Source organism: Podarcis muralis, chromosome 13 (assembly GCF_964188315.1).
Source record: "Podarcis muralis chromosome 13, rPodMur119.hap1.1, whole genome shotgun sequence".
In the NCBI taxonomy this organism is placed as follows: Eukaryota; Metazoa; Chordata; class Lepidosauria; order Squamata; family Lacertidae; genus Podarcis; species Podarcis muralis.
This window is the reverse complement of record NC_135667.1, coordinates 34,113,000-34,135,027: the sequence shown is the minus strand read 5'-3', so window position 1 is coordinate 34,135,027 and position 22,028 is coordinate 34,113,000. Positions and strand designations below refer to the sequence as shown.

General features: G+C 46.7%; 1 protein-coding gene across 1 annotated transcript; it reads right to left on the bottom strand.

Annotated features, from left to right (window-relative positions):
- Positions 1-830: 830 nt before the first annotated feature.
- UBE2Z (ubiquitin conjugating enzyme E2 Z) lies at positions 831-21,828 on the bottom strand. The gene is made up of 7 exons (XM_028702282.2): positions 21,426-21,828; positions 15,796-15,868; positions 13,951-14,138; positions 8,116-8,227; positions 7,414-7,526; positions 5,478-5,568; positions 831-3,631 (listed from the first exon to the last, which is right to left on the bottom strand). Exons 1-7 carry the CDS (start codon positions 21,773-21,775, stop codon positions 3,461-3,463), a joined length of 1,098 nt encoding a protein of 365 aa, XP_028558115.2. The 5' UTR covers positions 21,776-21,828; the 3' UTR covers positions 831-3,460.
- Between the last annotated feature and the right edge of the window lie 200 nt (positions 21,829-22,028).

Below are 22,028 nucleotides of genomic sequence, written 5' to 3'. Positions count from 1 at the left end.
TGTGTGCGTCCTATGGAGCGAATGCAGGCTTTCGCTGAAGCCTGGAGAGCGAGAGGGGTCGGTGCGCACCAGGCTTCAGGAAGCTATCAGCAAGCTTCGGGCAGCTCTGCGCAACCCTTGGGAGCCCGGCGTGAAGTTGCGCTGGTCTCCCAAGGGTTGCGGAGAGCTGCCTGCATCCCGAAGCCTGGGGCACGCTGAGCAGCGCGCCCAGGGCTTTGGGCAGCTCTCCGCAAGCCTGGGGAGACCGGCAGGACTTCCCACCAGGCTCCCTAGGCTTCCGGAAAGCAGCCTGTTCTGGGGGCTGGGGAAGCTCGGGCTTCCACTGCCCCAGCCCCGCGCCTGGGGGGGGGGAATAAACATTTTTTCTTTATTCCCCCCCCCCCCCAAAAAAAACTAGGTGTGCCCTATGGGCCGGTGCGCCCTATGGGGCGAAAAATACAGTATATATAATAATCAAGCCCAGTCAGCCCATCATTTGCAAAAGATGACTTTAGAACAGTCTTGCCCCACAATGGCAACTAGACATTCTGTTTTGGTGACTACAACCTTGGTTTAAGGAGCCATTTGGCCCCTGGCTTATATTTATGAGTTTCTAACACTGGGAGAAAGGTGTGTGCATAAACCTTTGATTTATTCTGTAGGAAGTACAGCAATCATTGCTCTCCCCCCCCCACCCCCCTTTGCCACTGGTCCCACCAACCAATGGTATGTGTGGGGCCTGGAAGTTTCACTAAAAGGGAATACATCCCTGATGTAACCTGCTTATGAAAACAAGACCCCCTTTTTGGGTATTCCTGGCTGTTTTACGAATCCAGGACAAAGGACAAAGATCCTGCCAAAACAAACTTTATTGCACCAAAAAAAAAAAAAAAAATTATGTACAATTGTATATAAACAAGGATTCCTTATTTTTCTTAAGACCCTTGTGCATTCGAGTGTGTTTAGCTTGTTAGGCCTAAAAGTCTCGTCACTAAACATTTTGTCTAGATCAGTCATCTAGGATTGTCACTTTCGAAATGGAAAACATTCAGAAAACAGATGACTATGGGCAGCTAGAAAACCATATTTCTTTTTCTTTTGTTTCGTTTTCTTACATCCACATGCGAGCCGTGTGAAAAAGAAATAACCACATAAGGCATTTTCATGTTTTCTTTTCGTTTTGTCTTAAAAGAAATGTAATGCAATGGTTCGACAGCCAACATGCATCTGGAACTAAGGTCTCTTGAAGTAACGGGTGCTCTGATTCGGGAACACCTCTGGTCCTGGTGACTATAGACTGGGGGGAAGCCAAACTTACACAACTGGCAGAGTTCGGAGAATAGAAGTCCTACCTAGGTCCTACTGATTTCTGTGAGACTTAAAACGTTAAGTGTGCACTCAAGTCCCTTTGATTTCAGTGGAGGTGAAGCACGACTGATTTCTGTTTTTGTTTTGCTGGATTGCACCTAATGAGATCAACGCAAACATGATAAGATTGCCTTCGTCCTCACGAGGTCCCCCTCCACAAGGCATCTAAATGCAAACTTGCATTACAAAGCTTTTGATTCCACTGGCTATTCGTAACCCGTGGAAGATTCTTTTCTCCTTGCGGGTGGGAGAGAAACATGGAAAATTGGCATTCCACTCCAAAAAGCAGGTATGGGGGGGGGGTTACTTTTAGTTTTAAGCAGCAGCACATCGTACTCTACATGGGAGAGGCAGGAGTAGCTGCAAGACTGGTGTTGTGCTTGCAGATAAACAGTGCCTATAATCAGAAATGAGCTTCCTTTCAGAGGCCAGGTAGGAACTGCATGGTTCCTACAGCTGGGATTGGACCTACTGAGTCAAACTCTTCCTACTGGCCTGGCCACTTTTAACATCTGCTCACCTCCCCCTGCCAAGTTTTTGATCTGGATGTGAATCTGTAGGTCAGGAGCTCCCCCCCCCCATTAAAAAAAAAAGTCTTAAAGGGTCTCAAGAAGAAGGAGGGGGGGGGAAGCAAGTGAAAGGTGCTCACAAGGCTTCCGAGCCTTTCTACGTTGAAACCAGCTTGAACTTTCAAAAGTAAAAAAATAAAATAAAATACTTTGCCAGCTGGGAGGGTGGCCAGACGTTCTCCCACAATTCGATCCTCAAAAGGCATGTGCTTCTCTTTCTATAGCACGACAAAGTGATTCGGAGAGAAGGGAGTTACGGCAGATTCGGCAGACTTCCACATGTGCAACTTTGCTTCGGTTTCAATAGAGGCTCCGGACAAAAAATGAGAGCCAATCCTTCGACAGATCTCAACAGCTGGTTTTCTGCCTAACTTGGACTGATGCTTATTGCTGTCCTTCCATTAGTTTGCATCCTCTTCTACATCACTGAACTCCTAACTCTGCCCCCCAAAGCTGCAGATCTGAGTTGCTTTGAACAGAGAAGTCTGCTATTGCACTGCCAAAGCTTAAGATTAGCATTGCTTTTCTCTCTCTTGATGCTGCGTTAATTTATATTTGCTATCTCTCTCTCTCTTGGAACAAAATCAATGGCTGCATAGAATCACCTGTCTTCACTAAATTCTAATACTGTACCTTCCAAAAAAATAATAATTATATGCCGCTTGCAGGAAATGAACTGCCAGAATGATGACTCCTTCCAAGGATCACAAAAAAGAAAAAGAAAAACACTGGCCATGAAACCTGCTCAACTTCACCTTTTGAAGGCCGCTGGCTGGGTTGCTCACAAGGCTGACACATTAACAATTTAGGATCTTTCCCAGTTTGTCTCTTCCTTTTTCCTGCCTGGATTCCGAATTTGGGGAGGGGTTATTCAAAAGGAGCTCTAGAGTTGAGTAAAGCTTTGGAAACTGCTTTTTCGTTGTCGTCGTTTTGAATCGCCACAAAAGCCCAGTTCCGGCCAAAGTTCCTCCTCTTTGGTCTGTCTAGGACGGGCAACCCCAACCCAACTGGGAAACAGAGTGAATATGAAAACAGGGCTTGATTATTTAAATGGTCAAAGGTGCTTTTACAGACTTGGTAGAGCTGGGAGTCCATCCCGTTGTGTGGGGAGGGGGAGGTCAACGCTGGGAGGGAGGCGCTGAGGGTATATGCGGCATGTTTTGAAACAAAAGACGGCGGGGCGTAGAGGCAAGCTCTACCTCCTGCTCTTTTAGAAACACGGGGAGGACAGAAAGCAACCCGTCACGGGTTCTTCCAGAATGCCTTTATGCCATTTTTGCTCACGGGTCTCCAGCAGAAAAAGAGCCACTTTCAAAAGACAGCTTGTCACAAGCCCGGTTCAGTTTTAGCATCAAATCCTCGTTTGTTTTAAACAGCGTGTGCCAGAGCACTGGAGGAGGCAATGAAGGGGTGCTGCTGAGCCCAGGTTCTCCCCGCTCTAGAACCGGACTGGTTCTTGGGTCTCTCCGGGGTTCCTCCGCAGTGCAGAGTCAGAAGATCCCACCCCTCCGTCTTGGGTTCCCAAGCGGTCAGGTGGGAGGCACCTAAGCCTTAATGCTCCCTTGAGTGTCTGTCTCTGTCTCAGAGGAGCTGCTTTCTGAGTCTATGTCTGGGTTCTCCTGCTGGTGTTTCTCTTGCACCTTCAGGCGGATTCCTTGCAAACGCAGCAGAAGGGACTGGTAGTCAAAGTGCCCTCGCTTCTCGCCGAAGGGATCCTGCGAGAGGAGAGGAGAAGGGATGAAAATTACCTTTTTTAAAAAAAATGCTTTATTGGTTGAAAACTGTATAACAGAAATAATCAGTAGACGTTAAAGACCAGATAAAAAATAAACAATTATTCTTTTCTTCATTGATACTTGTTTTGTACATCATATTGTAATTAAGTTTAACATGACCTCCGATCTTCCTATTAAGTTCCTAGATTAAATTCCTTGATTACGCACTTATCTTTATTTTCTCCCTGTTATTTAACTTACTTTAAATTTCGTAAACTTATACTATTTGCACCCAGAAGTCAATCGAAACCTGCCAACGGATTACTATTTTGACAATGTTCTTTTACAAAAATTCTATATATATGCCCTAAAGATAAAGGTAAAGGGACCCCTGACCATGAGGTCCAGTCGTGACCGACTCTGGGGTTGTGGCGCTCACCTCGCTTTATTGGCCAAGGGAGCCGGCGTACAGCTTCTGGGTCATGTGGCCAGAATGACTAAGCTGCTTCTGGTGAAACCAGAGCAGCGCATGGAAATGCCGTTTACCTTCCCGCCGGAGTGGTACCTATTTATCTACTTGCACTTTGACGTGCTTTTGAACTGCTGGGTTGGCAGGAGCAGGGACCGAGCAACGGGAGCTCACCCCGTCGCGGGGATTCGAACCGCCGACCTTCTGATCGGCAAGTCCTAGGCTCTGTGGTTTAACCCACAGCGCCAACCGCGTCCCATATATATGCCCTACTCTCTGATAAATTTTTCATCTGTAAGCAAAGTTCTTAACCTGAGGTACCATTTTTGGGTTAGCAGAGTCTGTAACCTGAAGCGTATGTAACCTGAAGTGTCTGTAACCCAAGGTACCACTGTATATTGAAATCTATCTATAACCTAAGAGGAACCTGCTGAATTAGGCCAAAGGCCCATCTAGTCCAGCATCCTGTTCGCACAGTAGCCAACCAGATACCTGTGGGAAATTGTCAAGAAGGACCTGGGCACAAGAGCCCTCTCCCCTCCTGTAGTTTCCAGGAACTGGTATTCAGAAGCATGGATGCCTCTGACTGTGGAAGCAGAACACAGCCATGGAAGCTCACTTCCTGGATTAGAGACTTTAACATCTTTCATCCCCATCCCCTTGCTGGATGCTCTTTTCCCAATAACCAGGATCTATTCAAGTCTCCTACCTCTCACCCCCTCATTCCAACGTCCTGCTCACGTTAATATAAAAAAGGTAAAAGGTAAAGGACCCCTGGACCGTTATGTCCAGTCAAAGGCGACTATGGGGTTGCGGCGCTCATCTTGCTTTCAGGACGAGGGAGCCGGTGTTTGTCCACAGCTTTCCGGGTCATGTGGCTGGCATGACTAAACCGCTTCTGGCGCAACGGGACACCGTGATGGAAGCCAGAGTGCATGGAAACACCGTTTATCTTCCTGCCGCAGTGGTACCTATTTATCTACTTGCACTGGCGTGCTTTCGAACTGCTAGGTTGGCAGAAGCTGGGACAGAGCAACGGGAGCTCACTCCGTCACAAGGATCTGAACCGCCAATTTTTCAATCTGCAAGCCCAAGCGGCTCAGTGGCTTAGACCACGGCGCCACCCGCATCCCACAATATGCTTCCAGCTAGTTCCTGGTGCTTCAGAAATGCCGGCAATTGGTCATTTCTCCTAATTTGTCCCCCATACCTCAGGTTTTCAATTTGCCCTTTGGGAAAACCCTCAGCTGAGCAAACGAGCCCACTTCTCAAGAGGGAAGGAAATATGACAATCCAAATCGTCTAATTTAAAACAAAAACAAAAACACGGAGGCTGCCTTCCGGAGTGGGCAGTCACAGACATTATCTGATCCTTACCTGCATCGTCTGTCCTTGGAGGTGAAGCCGCTCTTTGCATACCCCCTCGTAGAAATCATAATACTCCATGAAGGACTTTTCCATGACACCCCTAGCAAGCAAAACGAACTGTAAGGTCGCAGAGCAAGGATGTGACAGGTGGTTTATAACAAAAGGGCTACTGCCATAGTTTGTGCTCCTGAAAATTAGTTTGTCATGTGCACATTTCTTAAAAACAACTACAATAGCTAACATTTCCCCACAGCACAATGCACTTTGGTTCCCTCCCTCATGCATGACCTGCTGACCAAAATACTATAAAAAAAACAACAACCTTAAGAGGCGGACAGCAGGGAGAGCTTATATGGAGCCAGGCATATAGTTGTACCTTGGTTGTCAAATGCCTTGCAACTTGGATGTTTTGGCTCCCGAATGCCACAAACCCGGAAGTGGGTGTTCCGGTTTGCAAATGTTCTCTGGAACCCGAACATCCGACGCGGCTTCTGATTGAGTGCAGGAAGCTCCTGCAGCCAATCAGCAGCCGTGCCTTGGTTTTCAAACGTTTTCGGAAGTCGAATGGACTTCCGGAACGGATTCTGTTCGAGAACCAGGGTCCGACTGTATTGCAGTTTGCATTGCTTGCACAAATAACCTCAACAAAAGGTCTGAATTAACAAGACACATAGTGGTAATCTGGAGTGGAAGGAACAGAATGCGGACAATGACCATGCAGCTGCCGGAATGAATGAATGAAGGTGCTTGAATGCAGAGTCATGGATTTCATGATGGCAAACAGTTTTTCTAAGTGCGTGGGGGGGCAGGGTGGGGAAGTGTTCGGGTCCGGTACGTTTCCACAGCAACAGAGTTCCTGGACTTGCAGCAGAGCAGCACAGTGCGTGCTTCTGGTGTGAGTGAGCTTGCAGAAGAAGAGTTTGGATTTGATATCCAGCCTTTCACTCCCTGCAAGGAGTCTCAAAGCGGCTAACAATCTCCTTTTCCCTTCCTCCCCCACAACAAACACTCTGTGAGGTGAGTGGAGCTGAGAGACTTCAAAGAAGTGTGACTGGCCCAAGGTCACCCAGCAGCTGCATGTGGAGGAGCGGAGACTCGAACCCGGTTCCCCAGATTATGAGACTACTGCTCTTAACCACTACACCACACTGGCTCTCTAAAGAAGAGAGAGTTCCACACGCTGTTGTTCCTCTAAACCAGGGGTCTGCAACCTTTAAGACAAAAAGAGCCACTTGGACCCGTTTCCGAAGAAAAAAAAACTGGGAGCTGCAAAACTCGTCATTATAAAATTAACTTTTTTGTCACTTTATTATTTCTTTGTTTGACCCCTCAGAATTACTCTTCCTCATAGAAATAAACGTTACATTAACAAGTTACCTTTTTGTGTGTGTGTGTTCTTCACTCCCCTTCAAAACAGTGACAAGCGTACATGCCCCTTACAATGTAGCGGGCGGGCGGGAAGGTGACGTCGGGACGGTGCGTGACTAACGCATGCACCACCCCCATGCGACGTCACAGCCAGTACAGCGCCCGCCACAGTGGGGAGTGTCGGGGCGCACAATGCGCCTCCTCCCCTTGCTAGTATCTGCCCCGGAGCCGCGGCAAAGGTGTAAAAGAGCCACATGCGGCTCCAGAGCCGCGGGTTGCAGACCCCTGCTCTAAACTAACAGCTTTATTTACATCGGAACGCTAAAATAATAAACAGACCATCGGAGACGGCAGGCCTGGTGTCTCTGCGTCTTTCGGCAAAAAAGTGAAAGTAACTCACAGACAAAGAACTTTTCCCGGATGTAGAGGAAAAACAACTCCCCAGATGCAGGACACACACAGAGCTGTTAACCCTGTAAACTCCAAACCTCACAGGAAGTCTGACTAAGGGGTACCTCCCTCTCTCCTTCTCCATGCTAAATGCCTGAAACCCATGAATTGAGACTCCCAAACATACCGTAAAGGCTCCGGACAAGGGCATTTTCCTTCTAGCATGTCACACACAGCGACCCTGATAGTCTCATGCCGAATACACTCGTTGTAATTTTTACTGTCTCCCGGATGTCTTTCCTGCAAGAGATCGGTGGCCAAAAACAAAAGTCACTTTTTACGAAGTTCAAGACACACGGCCCACAACTTTGGTCTTGTTGGGGGGCGGGGGGGGGGGAGAAGAGAGAGGCTGGGAATGCCTCCAATTAGTATGGCTGACATTACCCATTGGAAACACTGACCAGTCGCTGATAAAAGTGGATTGACAATCCTATTTCAAACCACAGCTATGTTCCATGAAAGATCCCAAAGAGGTTCCATGCATGGTCTTGCTCTGCAAACAAGCTGCGAATACGTGTATACAGACTGCAGCATATGGAGTTATCCAGGGCTGCTCAAGGCATTTTTCCTTTCCACTCTGTCCCAATGCAGTCAGCTGTTTTAACACAACAGGGAAGCAGGCCCCACCCGCAGCAACACGCCAAACCTCTGAATTGTGAGTGTCTTCTTAAAAGGGTGTAGGGGTTGGGGATCAAACCTTAATGGGTCTTATTGCTCTGCCGACATTCCCGTTTCTAAGAGAGCCGTTTGTTACGGGACAGCCACTTCCCTGTCCCTGTAACCAAGAGCTCCGTAAAGTGGGCACTAATCCACGATTCCGGCTACTTACCTGCTCAAAGCCAGGCTCGTTGTGATAAGGGTTCTCAGTCATCAGGGACTGTATAGATATAAGGACCGAAGAGATGCTCTGGGCAGGACTCCAGGCCGGACCAGTCCATGTACTGCCAGACAGCAAGAAACGGGAGTTTATTTTCACACAGCCAAACAAACACAATTCTGTAAATGATGTGTGGCTTTCAATGTACTTCGATTTGTAACTTGTGAGAGTCCTAGCTGTCTGTCTGCGTGTGTGTGTGCGTGTGTGTAGGTACGTTGGTAGGTAGGTAGTAAAAAAAGACAGTTTCCAGGGTAGGTAAGGTAGGTAGTAAAAAAAACCCAGTTTCCAGGCCTCAGGGTGGTGGGGAAAAAATTGAAGAAGTAATGGCAAGAACCACTGAACAAGCAAAGAAGATGGAAAAGCCCAAATCTGTGACACACGTAGCAGATAAATAGCATAGTTATAAATGAAAATGCAGGCAGGATTCAAGATAAAAGCAGCAGCAGATAAACAGCAAAATAATTGTAACACAAGAAACTTTTTTGCAATAGATAAAACACTGTGGAGGCAAGGGTAGGAAGTCATTTTATGAAACAATGTACAGTGGTACCTCTGGTTGCGGACGCGATCCGTTCCAGAGGTCCGGTTGGATCTTGAGGTTTCCGCAACCTGAGGACCACTTCTGTGCATGTGCGTGGGGGCGAAACCCGGTAAAATACTTCCGGGTTTGCCGCACGCACATCCCAAAGTTTATGTAACCAGAGGGTTACGTAAACGGAGGTTTGACTGTGTTTGTTTTGAAGGTAGTTGTGAAAACGTTTGCGCACACATGTTATGAAGATGGATAATTACTATTTTGTGATAAAACCATTCCAAACTTTTATGCATCTTTCCAGCAATTTGAACCGAGGGCTGTATGAATTCAGTCTCACGCAAGAGCCACACACAAAGTCTGGCAGTGAGGAGAGAATTCAGCCTCCTAAGTATCACATTCCTTTTCTGTTTAGATGTCTAGCTCTTATCAAACGTACTGGAATTCTGAAACCTTGGGAGCTGGCTGGTTAGGGGAGCGAGGGGGACGAGGGGGCAGGATTCCCAGGGGCCAGGGCTCAAGGCGTCAATACCCCACGCACCTCCTTGGCAAGTCTCCGTAATTAGGAGAAACAGAATAAATCATGGCAATCAAGCAAATGCGTGCGAACGCCTGTGATAAACAAGTCGGAAATGCCATTGTTTCTTGGCATCGTCATCTTCTTTCAGAGCACCAGCTACACACTGTGTCTACACCTCAGTTCCTAGAAGCTGTGTGAAATATCTGAGGAATTCTATTTGGAGCGTTCCCACTGTCCAGAGATGAAGGGCAAAAAGCTCAACTATGAAAACAGGAAATAAAACTCCAGAAACACAAAACAGGATAATGAAGTTGCACAGCACGGTGTCCCTGCCCCTTGCTTTTTCAGGGTGCCGGTGCAAGAGGGTCTTCCTGATTTCTCCCACATAACATGTAAAAGGTGCTTGCTTGGGTCCCCAAATCCAATTAGATCCTAAAAGGTTCCAAATCCATATATGTCCTAAAAAGCACTTGTGGCTAACAGACAAAGTGTAGCAAGTAAATGTGGTTTAAAACGCCCAAGGCCATGCCTGAGCATTAGTGAAAAGAATGCTTTAACTGCAGGGTGGATAAAAATCAATGATTTTTTTATAAAATAAAAAAAATATCAGATTTTAAAATTTTAAACAGGATTTTTTAAAATTTAAACCAGACTTTTTTTTTATTTAAATCAGATTTTTAAAATAAGATGCTTTTGGGGGAAAAAATCTTTCTAAAGATACTTTTCTAACTCAGTCTAAGTTGTTTGTTTTTTAAACTGCTTAACCACATCAGTTGACAAACATGGATACATATGCTATACTGTTTTTGTTACATAAATTGTCTAAATTGTTATTGAGGAAATGATTATTTTTCTCCTTCCAATAAAGTACAGCAGAAAAGCTGTCCAAATGTAAACAGTTAACTTATTAAACCTCACAATAATTTCATAATTATCTGTCTATGTATTTCTAATAGTATAACCAAATCAGTAATTTTTGATAGAATTGTAAAAAAAAAAAAAACCTACTCTGAAAATTTATTATTCCAAAAATGGAACCTTCCTCTGGTTGTAAATATTAAGATTATACCAGCAAGAATGAGTCTTTCTGTCAAAGAATGATTTAAATCAAGTTCTTGCTTACTAGTGATTTAAATTGATTTTATTTAAATCAAATCCACCCTGCTTAGCTGTGGGATGCCCAATTCTTCCTCTCTATACATGCTTTGTTACTTTGAAGCTTGTACACAAGACAGTATTACTAGGGAAGATCATAATCTTCATGCTTGAGTTATGTTAGCTTTCTCCAAACTGGTGTCACCCAGGCACTTTGGACTGCAAATTCTTCTTTTTTAAAAATAATTTTTATTAACAAACCAATCAAATCACATTACCGTATTTTTCGCTCTATAACACGCACCTGACCATAACACGCACATCGTTTTTAGAGGAGGAAAACAAGGGGAAAAACATTCTGAATGAAACAGTGGATGTATCATTTTTGTGCTTCATGCTGTGGCCACAGACATGTGATCTGATGGTGAATTTGGGGTGACCCAATGCAAAGATCCTGAGAATCCCTGTGGATCCATGCTTTGTAACCACGTTTTTGCACCATTGCAGCCCCAGGCAACAGTGGGTGCGTGCTTTTTTTTGGTGCAGGCTGTAGCCATGGACATGCTATGTGATCTGATGGTGAATTTGGGGTGACCCAATGCAAAGATCCTGAGGATCCATGCTTTTTAACCACGTGTTTGCACCATTGCAACCCCAGGCAACAGTGGGTGCGTGATTTTTTTGGTGCAGGCTGTAGCCATGGACATGCTATGTGATCTGATGGTGAATTTGGGGTGACCCAATGCAAAGATCCTGAGGATCCATGTGGATCCATGCTTTTTAACCACGTTTTTGCACCATTGCAGCCCCAGGCAACAGTGGGTGCGTGATTTTTTTGGTGCAGGCTGTAGCCATGGACATGCTATGTGATCTGATGGTGAATTTGGGGTGACCCAATGCAAAGATCCTGAGGATCCATGTTGATCTATGCTTTGTAACCACATTTTAAGTGGGGAGCGAAGTAAAACAAAGAAGGGACATGAGAGGGGTGTGCAGAGAAGCAGCTGGCTAAGAATGCTGGAGAGGGATTTAACGGGTGGGAGGCAAAAGTTCCCCCCCAAGCCAGCCATCTCTCTCTCTCTCTCTCTCTCTCTCTCTCTCTCTCTCCCTCCCCCCCTCTCCCTCTCCCTCCCCCACTCTCTCTTCCTCTCCCCCAGCAGTACCGGAGCACAGAGAGCACAGAGACGACACTTTCCCCTCTGCTTGCCTGGAGGGGAGGGGCTTTCCCTGCTCTTTGTTCCGTTTGAGCAAACACAGCAACGAAACAGAGGAGGGTGGGCAGTAAGACCCTGAGGCAGAATACAGGAAAGCTGCAACTTCCTCTTTTCAGGTTTCCCTTCTCCGTGACTCGCGATTTGACTTTTGCTTGATTTTTTGGCTCCAGGGACCACACATTCGCTCCATAACACGCACAGACATTTCCCCTTCCTTTTTAGGAGAAAAAATCTGCGTGTTATAGAGGGAAAAATACGGTAATTCCAAATTACAGAGCCAAATTTTAAATTTTTGTTGGGGGTACCCATATTTCGAGCTCCAAAAGGAGCTTGGACTGCAAATTCTACCAGCCCCAGTCAACGCAGCAGATTGTCAGTGATGATAGGAGTTAAGGCCCAACGTCTGCCCAGCATCCAGTTGAGAAAGACTACAATGGGATATACGAAATGATGTGGTTTCTCAAGCCTGGAAGCCCATAGACCAGGCATAGGCAAACTCGACCCTCCAGATGTTTTGGGACTACAACTCCCACCATCCCTAGCTAACAGGACCAGATGTCAGGGATGATGGGAGTTGTAGTCCCAAAACATCTGGAGGGCCGAGTTTGCCTATGCCTGCCATAGACCAGGCTTCCGCAACCTCGGCCCTCCAGATGTTTTGAGACTACAATTCCCATCATCCCTAACCACTGGTCCTGCTAGCTAGGGATCATGGGAGTTGTAGGCCAAAAACTACTGGAGGGCCGAGGCTGAGGAAGCCTGCCATAGACGGTCACTTTCTATTCCCGATCTAACTTTCTTAAGGATGTTGAATACAGCAGCTCCATTCAGCTCCCATCATTTTCTTTTTCAAGCACCATCTTTTGAATCAGGTCACAGGCAGAAAACCACCCAAACCGGCTCTGCCCCCACGATGCACGACGCAGGCAAGGGGCCTGTCAACCTCTGGCCATTGCGAAAAGAAACAGGCCGAAGGGCATGAGCGACCGGGCAGAGTATAAAATCTGCAACTATGGCCACTTCCTGTCGTACTCTGGTTTGAAGAGCTCTCAGCTGGAGGGCTGGAAATGAAGACCACACAGGATCAGCAGGAAAAAGCAACGCCCCCAACTTTCAAGAGAATGCTTTGTGGTTTCTGAAAATGCAATGCTATTTGAAACCAAACTCTCCCCCTCACACCAACAAAAACCCCACGCAAATATAGAAAGGAAAACAAAATGCTGCCGATAGCTGAGCCAAATGAAGAGCAGCTCTGTCTGGATGTTACAGGAAGCGCTGTCAACCATGTGCATGACTTTCTCGCACATCTGGCCAATGGCAGAGACTTCTTGCAATGTCCAGAGATGCTCAAATGCTCTATGCCAGGGGTGGCCAACTCCCAAGAGACTGCAATCTACTCACAGCATTAAAAACTGGCAGTGATCTACCCCTGTTTTTGGGGGGTTCAGGTTAAAGTGGTTAAGCTTTTTTAACCGGATTAGGAGAGCCACGTTTTTTGGGAGTTCAAGGCTAAGCTGCTGGCCGTTTTTAGGGAGAAAGGGGAACAGCCTCTCAACAACAGATCGCTGGGAAAACAAACAGCTTCACTGAGTAAACTCCGTCTTCCGTTCTGCAGATCGTGCAACAATGGAAGGCGGGGCCGGATTCTATTTTATCAACACTAAGGAAAGGGACCCAGCGATCGACTGCGATCTACAAAAACCTCCTGGGGATCTAACAGTAAATTGCAATCGACCTATTGGACATCCCTGTTCTATGCCATCTGAAGGCAGCCAGCCACTAAACAGGGCTGCCTTCAGATGTCTTCTAAAAGTCAGATAGTTGTTTATTTCCTTGACATCTGGTGGGAGGGCATTCCACAGGGTGGGGACCACTACAGAGAAGACCCTTCTGCCCAGACAAGCATGTGTCCCAGTGGGGACCTGCCTTGGCCTTGATGATGATAGGAATATAATTAATTTGAAGCCTTGCATTTCAAGAAGAAATACTAACGTGGTTCACAAAAAATAAAAGGCAACAGCAAAACAAGAAGAATGAAGCCAACTGTAAAAAAATACGAGCTACTCATAGCATAACAACAGCATTGAAACATATATATAAATGAGGAAGCCCATTTCAAAAAGCGTAACAGCTAAAAACAATCAAATTGGGAGATCCAAGTTAGGAAGAGCAGGGAAATACCTGTCTAAACAGGTGTGACTTCAAAAGCTGGCAGAGTGGCAATACCTTTGGGGGCCTCCCATATTACACAAGGAGAGCTACCAGTGAAAAAGCCTGCCCCTCTCATTCCCGCAAGATGATAATCATCAACCTACCTGGCTCTGAACAGAAACAGAAACACACACACACAGATATTTCATCGACATGATAATTGCATGCAGAAGTGTGGACCTCCCCGAAGCAGCTCAGGCTGCTCAGCTCCTTACCCTAGAATACTGAGGCAGACCTTCCCATTGCGGTAGAAGTTAGGGTTAAACCTCACTGTGTTATTCCCGGTTGTCATCAGTTTGACCCGCGGCGGATGGATGGGATAATCTGGAGGACAGCGAAACAGGAACAAGAAGAAACCCCCTTCGTAAGGCGTGTCAAAGGGGCCTGTGATCAACGCATGAATCTGCAAGAGAAAAGCCCAGCTCGCGCAAAAACTTCCAACTGGGTGCAATGTCGGCAGAGCCTGCGCGGGACGCTAGCCGGCCGCTAAGAGAGTTAAGGGGGGGGGGGGGAGAGAAGAGAGATCCTCTACAAAACATTACGGAAAACTCACTGCCCTCTCAGGCTCAAGTATCAAGCTCAGTTCACACAGGTAGCTGTTGAGGAGGCCCAAATTATTTCTGGAGCGCACCACTTCTTCACACTATAGGTGGAGGACTGCGAAAGCAACTGGGTAACTGGGTTTGTGGTTTTGCCCCACAAGGACAGGCACCCATTAAACAGCAGCAGCAGCGCCCAGTGGCTCTTTCCACAGAGCAAGGGGTGAGGAGGATATGAGTCTGAGCACCATCAGGAGGAAGGGGGAGAAATGTTCCCATTTACCTTTTGCACAGACGCCCCCCCAAAAGAACCCCAGTCACGACAAGGGCAACAACAGAGACAATTTCTGGGCTTTGAGCCCACAGAACAGCTTCCTATCCACTTGGCCATAGCAGCAGACAAGAAACACAAGGCCCGGTCTCAGGCGTACATGGGCTTTCTTTTCATGGAGGAGCTTTCCCCACCTGTGGTCTGGAGTGATAAAAACTGTTCCAGGATGTATACCACATCATCTGTATGAACGAGGCTTCATTTGACCTTCAACAAAATGGCCACTCAATGTGGTCAAACTTCAGGCATGTGAGATCTACTTTTTTTAAAAAAAGAACAGATCCCTCAGATGTACCAAGAGGACGCCAGTGAAATATTGTGACTCAGGGGCAGACCTCCTTAAAATTCAGAATGCTTAAGAATAAATCAACAAGGAGTTTCAGAGGGAGGTTCCTCTCTGTTTCTTTGATAACACCTGGACGGGAAAGATTAACGATTTGGGAGCTGCCAAAATAACAATTCTCAAAGAGCTGGACAGAACTCGGAATTTGGATGCAATTAAATGAAGCAGTGCGATGAAAAAACAAAAACAGTTGAAAAGGTACAATATACGGACAAATCTGCACTCCATAGGGAAAAAAGTATCTGTTTTCTGACATGAATGAGGATCACATAGACAGAGTCAAAACGTGGAGGAAAAAATTGGATATGGAATTATGGAAAACATTGATGATGAGAGGCAGGACTATGATGTTGAAAGCGCTTCAGAATTCAGACCGTGGGAAGCCAAAACAAAAATTATTACAATTTGGAAGACAATTGGACTTTCTTTTATTTTAGTTTTTTATTTTCATTGCATTTGATTTGATATGTTAATTAGATGTTTTAATTGGAAAATTAATAAACGCTTTAAAAAAATAAAATAAAATAAAAATCAGAAACAGAGCCGGAGATTGCTTCCTTCTCTCTTTTGTAAAGGTACCCAAAACCCTCATTCTAACACATTTATCAGGGTGAGCAGAACATGAATTGAAAAGATTTGCCTAAGGATGAAGATGCTTTGTGCAAACTCCACTTTGCCTAATTTCTCGTGTGGCAATCGCTCTGCTACCCTTTCCCACAGGCTGCTGCCATAAATGAAATTTCACGTCATATTAAGGTGAACTTCAGTATGCCAGCCCTCCTAAAAACAGCAGGAAACCCCTTCAGGCAGGACCCACTACAGAGGAAGGCATTCAGATACCACCTACCTTGGTCATATCATGGGGGTCAGGCACTACAAACATTCCTGGAGGGGGTTCCTTGTAGATAGACATGATATCTCTGGGAAACAAAAAGAATAATAGCAGCAATGGATTAATCAGTCAAGTGTTTCCCTAGAGCCGCGTTTCTCAAGCTTGGGTCCCCTGCTGCTGTTGGACTACTACAACTCCCATCATCCCTGATCGCTGGCCCTGCTAGCTAGGAATGATGGGAGTTGTAGTCCAACAACAGCTGGGGACCTCAAACAGTGTTTGAGAAACACTGCGGGAGCTTCCAGCTTTGCACCCCCAATCCCCAAATCCTGTTGCTGAATTCTTGAGAAACAGCCCTGCTTTTAAAAAGAGAGAGAGAGAGAAGGAAACCTAAGTTTCTAGTCCTCATGGCTTCAGGCAGGCAGTCAATCTTAAAAGACTCCTGAAAACGAATATAAAGATCTCCCCTATAAAGGACTCTCCATAAAGTTGTGTTGTGCTTTTCATAGACCTCCTCACTCCTTTTTACTCCTTTGTCCCATTTTAATCCATATTTATTTCCTCCTATGTCACAACTTACAGTATTACCTTCCAAATGCATGGCACATTATATGGGCAGCTCCAAATCAAGCACATATCACAATATAGCCCATCAAGGGAAAGGAAGCGAAAAGGGAAAGCCCGGGATTTTGAAACATTGTGAATATCACACCTTAGGCTGTGACACCAGAAGAGGGAGGGAGGGGCAATTCAATCATGAAGGACACATTTTCATCACCCCTCCGGCCTACGAGAAACTGCTTCCTCAAACTCTTACCACACACATACAGTCATGGGAAAAAGAAAATACACCCCCTTTGAATGATATGCTTTTACACATCAGGATATAATAGCAATCATTTTGTTCCTCAGGTCTTAAAATTAGGTAAATGCAACCTCAGATGAACAACAACGCCTATCACATTACACCTTGTCATGATTTATTTAACAGAAATAAAGCCAAAATGGAGAAATCATGTGTGAAAAACTAAGTACAGTGGTACCTTGGTTTACGAACTTAATCCGTTCTTAAACCAAGGCGCTCTTTCCCTAATGAGGCCTCCCACCGCTGGTGCCCTTCCACCATTCAGCTTCCGTTCTTAGACTGAGGTAAAGTTTGCAAACCGGGACACTACTTCCGGTTTCGTGGAGTTCGCAAACCGAATAGTTCGTAAACAGGGTTGTTCTTAAACCAAGGTACCACTGTACACCATTACAGTTTCCATAGGAATTAAGAAATTAAGTAGACAGGGGGTGCTAATCAAATGTCCCTGCTTAATTGATCATCAGCAAGTGTGCCCACCTCTAGAAAAGACAAAAATTTAGCAGTTTGCTGGTCTGGAGCATTCAGGTGTGTTTTAACACAGTGCCAAGGAGGAAAGAGGACACAATGCTCTTAGAGAAGGAAGTGCTGCTGCCCATTTCCAACCAACTTTAGGTCCATCATTCTACAATGGGAAAGATTATTCAAAAGTGGAAAGCATTCAAGACAGTTGCCAATCTTCTCAGGAGTGGACGTCCCAGCAAATTCACGCCAAGGTCAGACCGTGCAATGCTCAGAGAAATCGCAAAACCCCCCAAAAGTTATGGTACATCTCAGACCCTACAGTTAGCATGTTAAATGTTAAAGTTCACGACAGTACAATTAGGAAAAGACTGAACAAGTATGAATGGGCCAAAATTTCTCCACAACCATGTGTGACACAGATAAAGTCCTACAGGAAACAATTGCTTCACATTATTGGTGGTTCTACAAGCTAGTGAAGGGATGCAGGTGGCGCTGTGGGTTAAACCACAGAGCCTAGGGCTTGCTGATCGGAAGGTTGGCAGTTCGAATCCCCGCGACGGGGTGAGCTCCTGTCGCTCGGTCCCTGCTCCTGCCAACCTAGCAGTTTGAAAGCACAAAGTGCAAATAAATAAATAGGTACCACTGCGACGGGAAGGTAAACGGTGTTTCCATGCGCTGCTCTGGTTCGCCAGAAGTGGCTTAGTCATGCTGGCCACATGACCCGGAAGCTGTACGCCGGCTCCCTCGGCCAATAAAGCGAGATGTGCGTCGCAACCCCTGAGTCGCCTGCGACTGGACCTAATAGTCAGGGGTCCCTTTACCTTTAACTTTTTACAAGCTATTGAATCATAAGGTGAACTTAAGTTTTTCACACATGGCTTTTCCATTTTGGCTTTATTTCTGTTAAATAAATCATTACATAGTGCAATATGCCATGTGCCGTTGTTCATCTGAGGTTGTATTTACCTAATTTTAGGAGCCGCCAAAGGAACAGATGATTGTTATTATGTCTTTATATGTAAAAACACAGAATTCAAAGAGGATGCACTTTCTTTTTCCCCGTGACTGTACACTCACAACAGAAAATGTTATTGGTTTGAACTCTGCTTAACGAGAACACACCTACATCAAAAGTCAGAGGTTGTGGACTCAAAGTTAGCTGGGCAGCGGCGGGTGGGGTGGGGGGGAAGACCACACTTCCTTCTTCTCACCAAACAATAGACAGTTGTTAAAGAGCAGGCAGGGTGAATTGGCATCTCCTGCCGTACATATAAATTGTGCCAACAGCACATTATAACAACTGCAGTCCTTCTCAGGCTCACTGCAGCCCTCGGCCCATAACACTAACACCTGTTTTGGCACATAACAAACAGCACACTCCGCGGAGGAAGGAGGAGGGAGGCGCCCTAGCACACTTCTGGGAAATGAGGCTGCTACAAGTTCACTTTCGTTTTGGTTTGCCACAGACAATAAGGCTTTTGTTCCTGGGATTAAACGTGGAACTGGCGTAACTGCTCCTGAAGTAGTTGCGTTCAGCTCTAGGAACAAACCCAAACTGTCCCTCCCTCCACCCCCAGTTATTTCCCAGCTTTAAAACAAGCCTCCTTGTATCAGGGCACCCGAAACATCTGCCTAGTAACACTCGCTTGATAGTGTACCTAAGATCTAGATCTCCAGAATCTGCTGGGCAGGCCTCACCTAGTTGTGCTGACTGGAGATGGCAACGATTCAACACAGAGTATTGTTTGCGCAAAGGAGATATTGTTGACTGCAATGGAGGACTTTCCTTCCCCTTGCAGTTCCTCACATTATCCAAAAGCGTTAGCCGAGGCTAAAAGAATTCTTACTGCTAGTGCATTCTGGCCTTCTCATTCTCCTCTATACCCAGAAGGGATCTTCTGGGCAGATGGAACAGCCTCTCATAACAACATGTTAAAGCATTAATTAACAGCACGCTAAGTACTGAACAAATGTAACCCAGGTCACAGAGAAGTTCATTTCAAGGCCTGCATTCAAATTCCACGCCTGCCAAGGACACAGCTTATGTCCTTGGGCCATAACAGCAATTCCACACCAGCTATACAGAGATCGCAACCGCCTACCTCTCAGGGCTGTTGCAAGATACAGGGAACACAAAGGTGGAAAGCATTCTGGAAAATAATTGCTGCTGCTACAGACGTGTTTTCGTGCTGCTGATAGCAGCCTTTGCCAAAGAGCTTACCGTCTATGGGTGCCTAGTGAGAATTACTTAGCATGCACAGCAGCTGTGAAAAAGGCAAATTCCATATCACGGTTCGCTAGGAAAGGGATCCAAAATAAAACTGCCTGCATCAGGCATTTTGACAAACCTAGGGTACAACAATCGTATTCAGCTGGGTACAGTTTTGCTTAACACCCCTCAAAAAGAGAGTTCAGAAAGGTAAAGGAAAACTCAAATAATAAAGGAATTACAATATTTGGGAATTGTTAGTTTAACAGTGATGCACAAACTTTTTTCAAAGAGGGGCAGATTTGATGAAGTGAACATGCGTGAGGCCTGTCCTTTTTAGGATTTTACCCCAGGAGATAGGCTGCCACAGGGGCCGGATTAAACCGACAGGCGGGCTGGATTAGGCCCCCAAAACGGACTTTGGACATGCCTGGTTTAGAAAGAAGGCAAGTAAGGGGGAAATGATAGAGGTGTATTAAGTTATGGAGAAAATGAGCAGAAGTTTTCCTCCCTCTTTCATGATGATAGAATCTGGGGCTGAGTGGTGGGAGATTCAAGACCAAGACAGACAGGGCATCGCCGAACTAGGGAACTGGTTCCCACAAGACGCAGGAGTGGTCACCAATTTGGAGTGCTTTAAAAGAGGGTAAGACAAATTCATGGCTGACGGGTATTAATGGCTCCTAGTTATGATGGCTGCAATACCTCCAGTAGCAGCACGGCTCAAAATACGAGCTGCTGGGGCTTATGAGGGGAAGAATGCTATCGAGCCAGTCCTGCTTCTTGGCTGTCCATAAGGAGAACAGAACCCTTTGGTCTGATTTAACAGGGCTATTTTTAACTTGCACAATTTTTATATGTTTCAAATGTCCCATTGCCCCTTTAACCCTAAATCCTTTACAGCACGGTGGGCTAAAGGAACATTTTTAATCATGTTATTGATTATGACTACAAAACTAATTTTTTTACATTGTTGTTGATTATGAATGCAAACCTAAACTTGTGACCGAGTCCTAAATAAAATAAAGAGAGTATGTACTGCAATGCACTGTTAATTGTGCAGAACAATGGGAGATACTGGGATGTCTCTCGCTCCCCAAGTTTATATGCTTAGCAGAAGAAGATGATCTCTGCACTGAGAGAAGGAGCTGTTGATGCTGGAAAGAAGTCATCCTAAATAAAACTTCACACCTTTCCATCACATGTAAACCAAGCAAGCCAACTTCAACAAAGCAGAAAGCCAAAGCCAAAATTTGGGACCTTAAACAACAATTCCAAATAATTGTAATTCCAAAGAAACTTCTAAAAATGAGTTGTCTCATCCTTGGATGCTACACACTAGCAAGGCGCGCGCGCGCACACACACACACACACACACACACACATATATATATATATAAATGAGGCTCTAAATATGTTATATGCCAATTGTAACCTGATACAGAACAAGGAAGTTGAGCCTGGGGTGGAAACAATCTAGGATATCCTACTTACAGGGATGCTTGAGCATAAGGTTATATCATCTTCAGGGCTGTGAAAGCCACTGTTGATCTTAAATCTACCTGGGCTGTTGTAATAGGGAGTTTATACCCCCAAGCTGCTGCTTAACAGATGCACAACACCACTCCCTCAAGAGCTACAAGCCATATGGAAATGCAACAGGTACAGCTCCCCTCCACTAGGGCACCCGCATACCGGCCACGCCGCACCAGTTGTCACCCTATACCCCCCTCCAGTTGTTGGACTACAACTCCCATCATCCCTAACCACCGGCCATGCTGGCTGGGGCCGATGGGAGTCACAACACCCCCCAGAGGGCCTCCGGTCCCCCACCCTCGCTTATGGGGAATTCCTTGCAGACGCTGAATCGCTGCCAAGAACGTAGGGCAGTAAAATCTTTCCTGGGCGACTTGATGGAGAAGGAAAACTTTCCCTGCCCCATTCCGCCCTCAGATGTATGCACAGATAGGATGAGATGCCCGGGGAATTAAGGCGCGTACTACGCACTCTGCACACGCTCAGGAACACTACCCCACCCACACCTTCCGGGACAGAAATCTGGAAAGAGGGAGGTTCCGGCATTTGCCCGGGGAGCGGAAAATCTCTCACCGTTTGATGCGGAGCAGGCAAGCCGGGCTCGGCCTCTCGCCGTCCCAGTCGCCGCTGGTGGTGGGGTCCCAGAAGGTCGAGTGCGAGAGGAGCACCCCGGCCGCGGCGGCCGCGGCGGCCGAGCTGGGGATCCCGGGCACCGAGGCCCCGCCAGCCCCGACTCCCGCACCCGCTCCGGATGCGGCCCCGGCCGAGCCCAGCCCCGCCACCGCCCAGATCTCGGCCGGCAGGAACACCCCGGGGCCGCCGCCGCCGCCCGCTCCAGCTCCCGGCCCCGCGCTCGACGGCGGCGCCGCCGCCAGCACCGCGGCCGCAGCCGCCTCCTCGGCAGCCGGACTCTCCGCCATCATCGCCAACAGCCCCTGCTACGCTTCCGGGACCTCCGACGCCAGCGACAGGGGCGGGCAGAGCGGACCTCTAAGCGCCGCCCAACGTCGTCGACGGCGCCGCACGGCGGCCACAGAGCGGGGGAGTCCCAGAGCGCCCCTACGGGAAACAGGAAGACCCGGAAACCAAAGGGGTAACGTATCGGAAGCCCCCACTTCCGGCGCCGATGAGAATCTTCCCTATGCAGGACATTCGGAAACTCGAATTAGGAACCAT

Coding starts and splice junctions, on each gene's coding strand:
- UBE2Z (XM_028702282.2), bottom strand. CDS start 21,775: ATGATGGCGGAGAGTCCGGCTGCCGAGGAGGCGGCTGCGGCCGCGGTG. Junction 7,527..8,115: donor ACGAGCCTGGCTTTGAGCAG/GTAAGTAGCCGG, acceptor GATCTCTTGCAG/GAAAGACATCCGGGAGACAG. Junction 3,632..5,477: donor TCCAAGGACAGACGATGCAG/GTAAGGATCAGA, acceptor CTCCTCTCGCAG/GATCCCTTCGGCGAGAAGCG.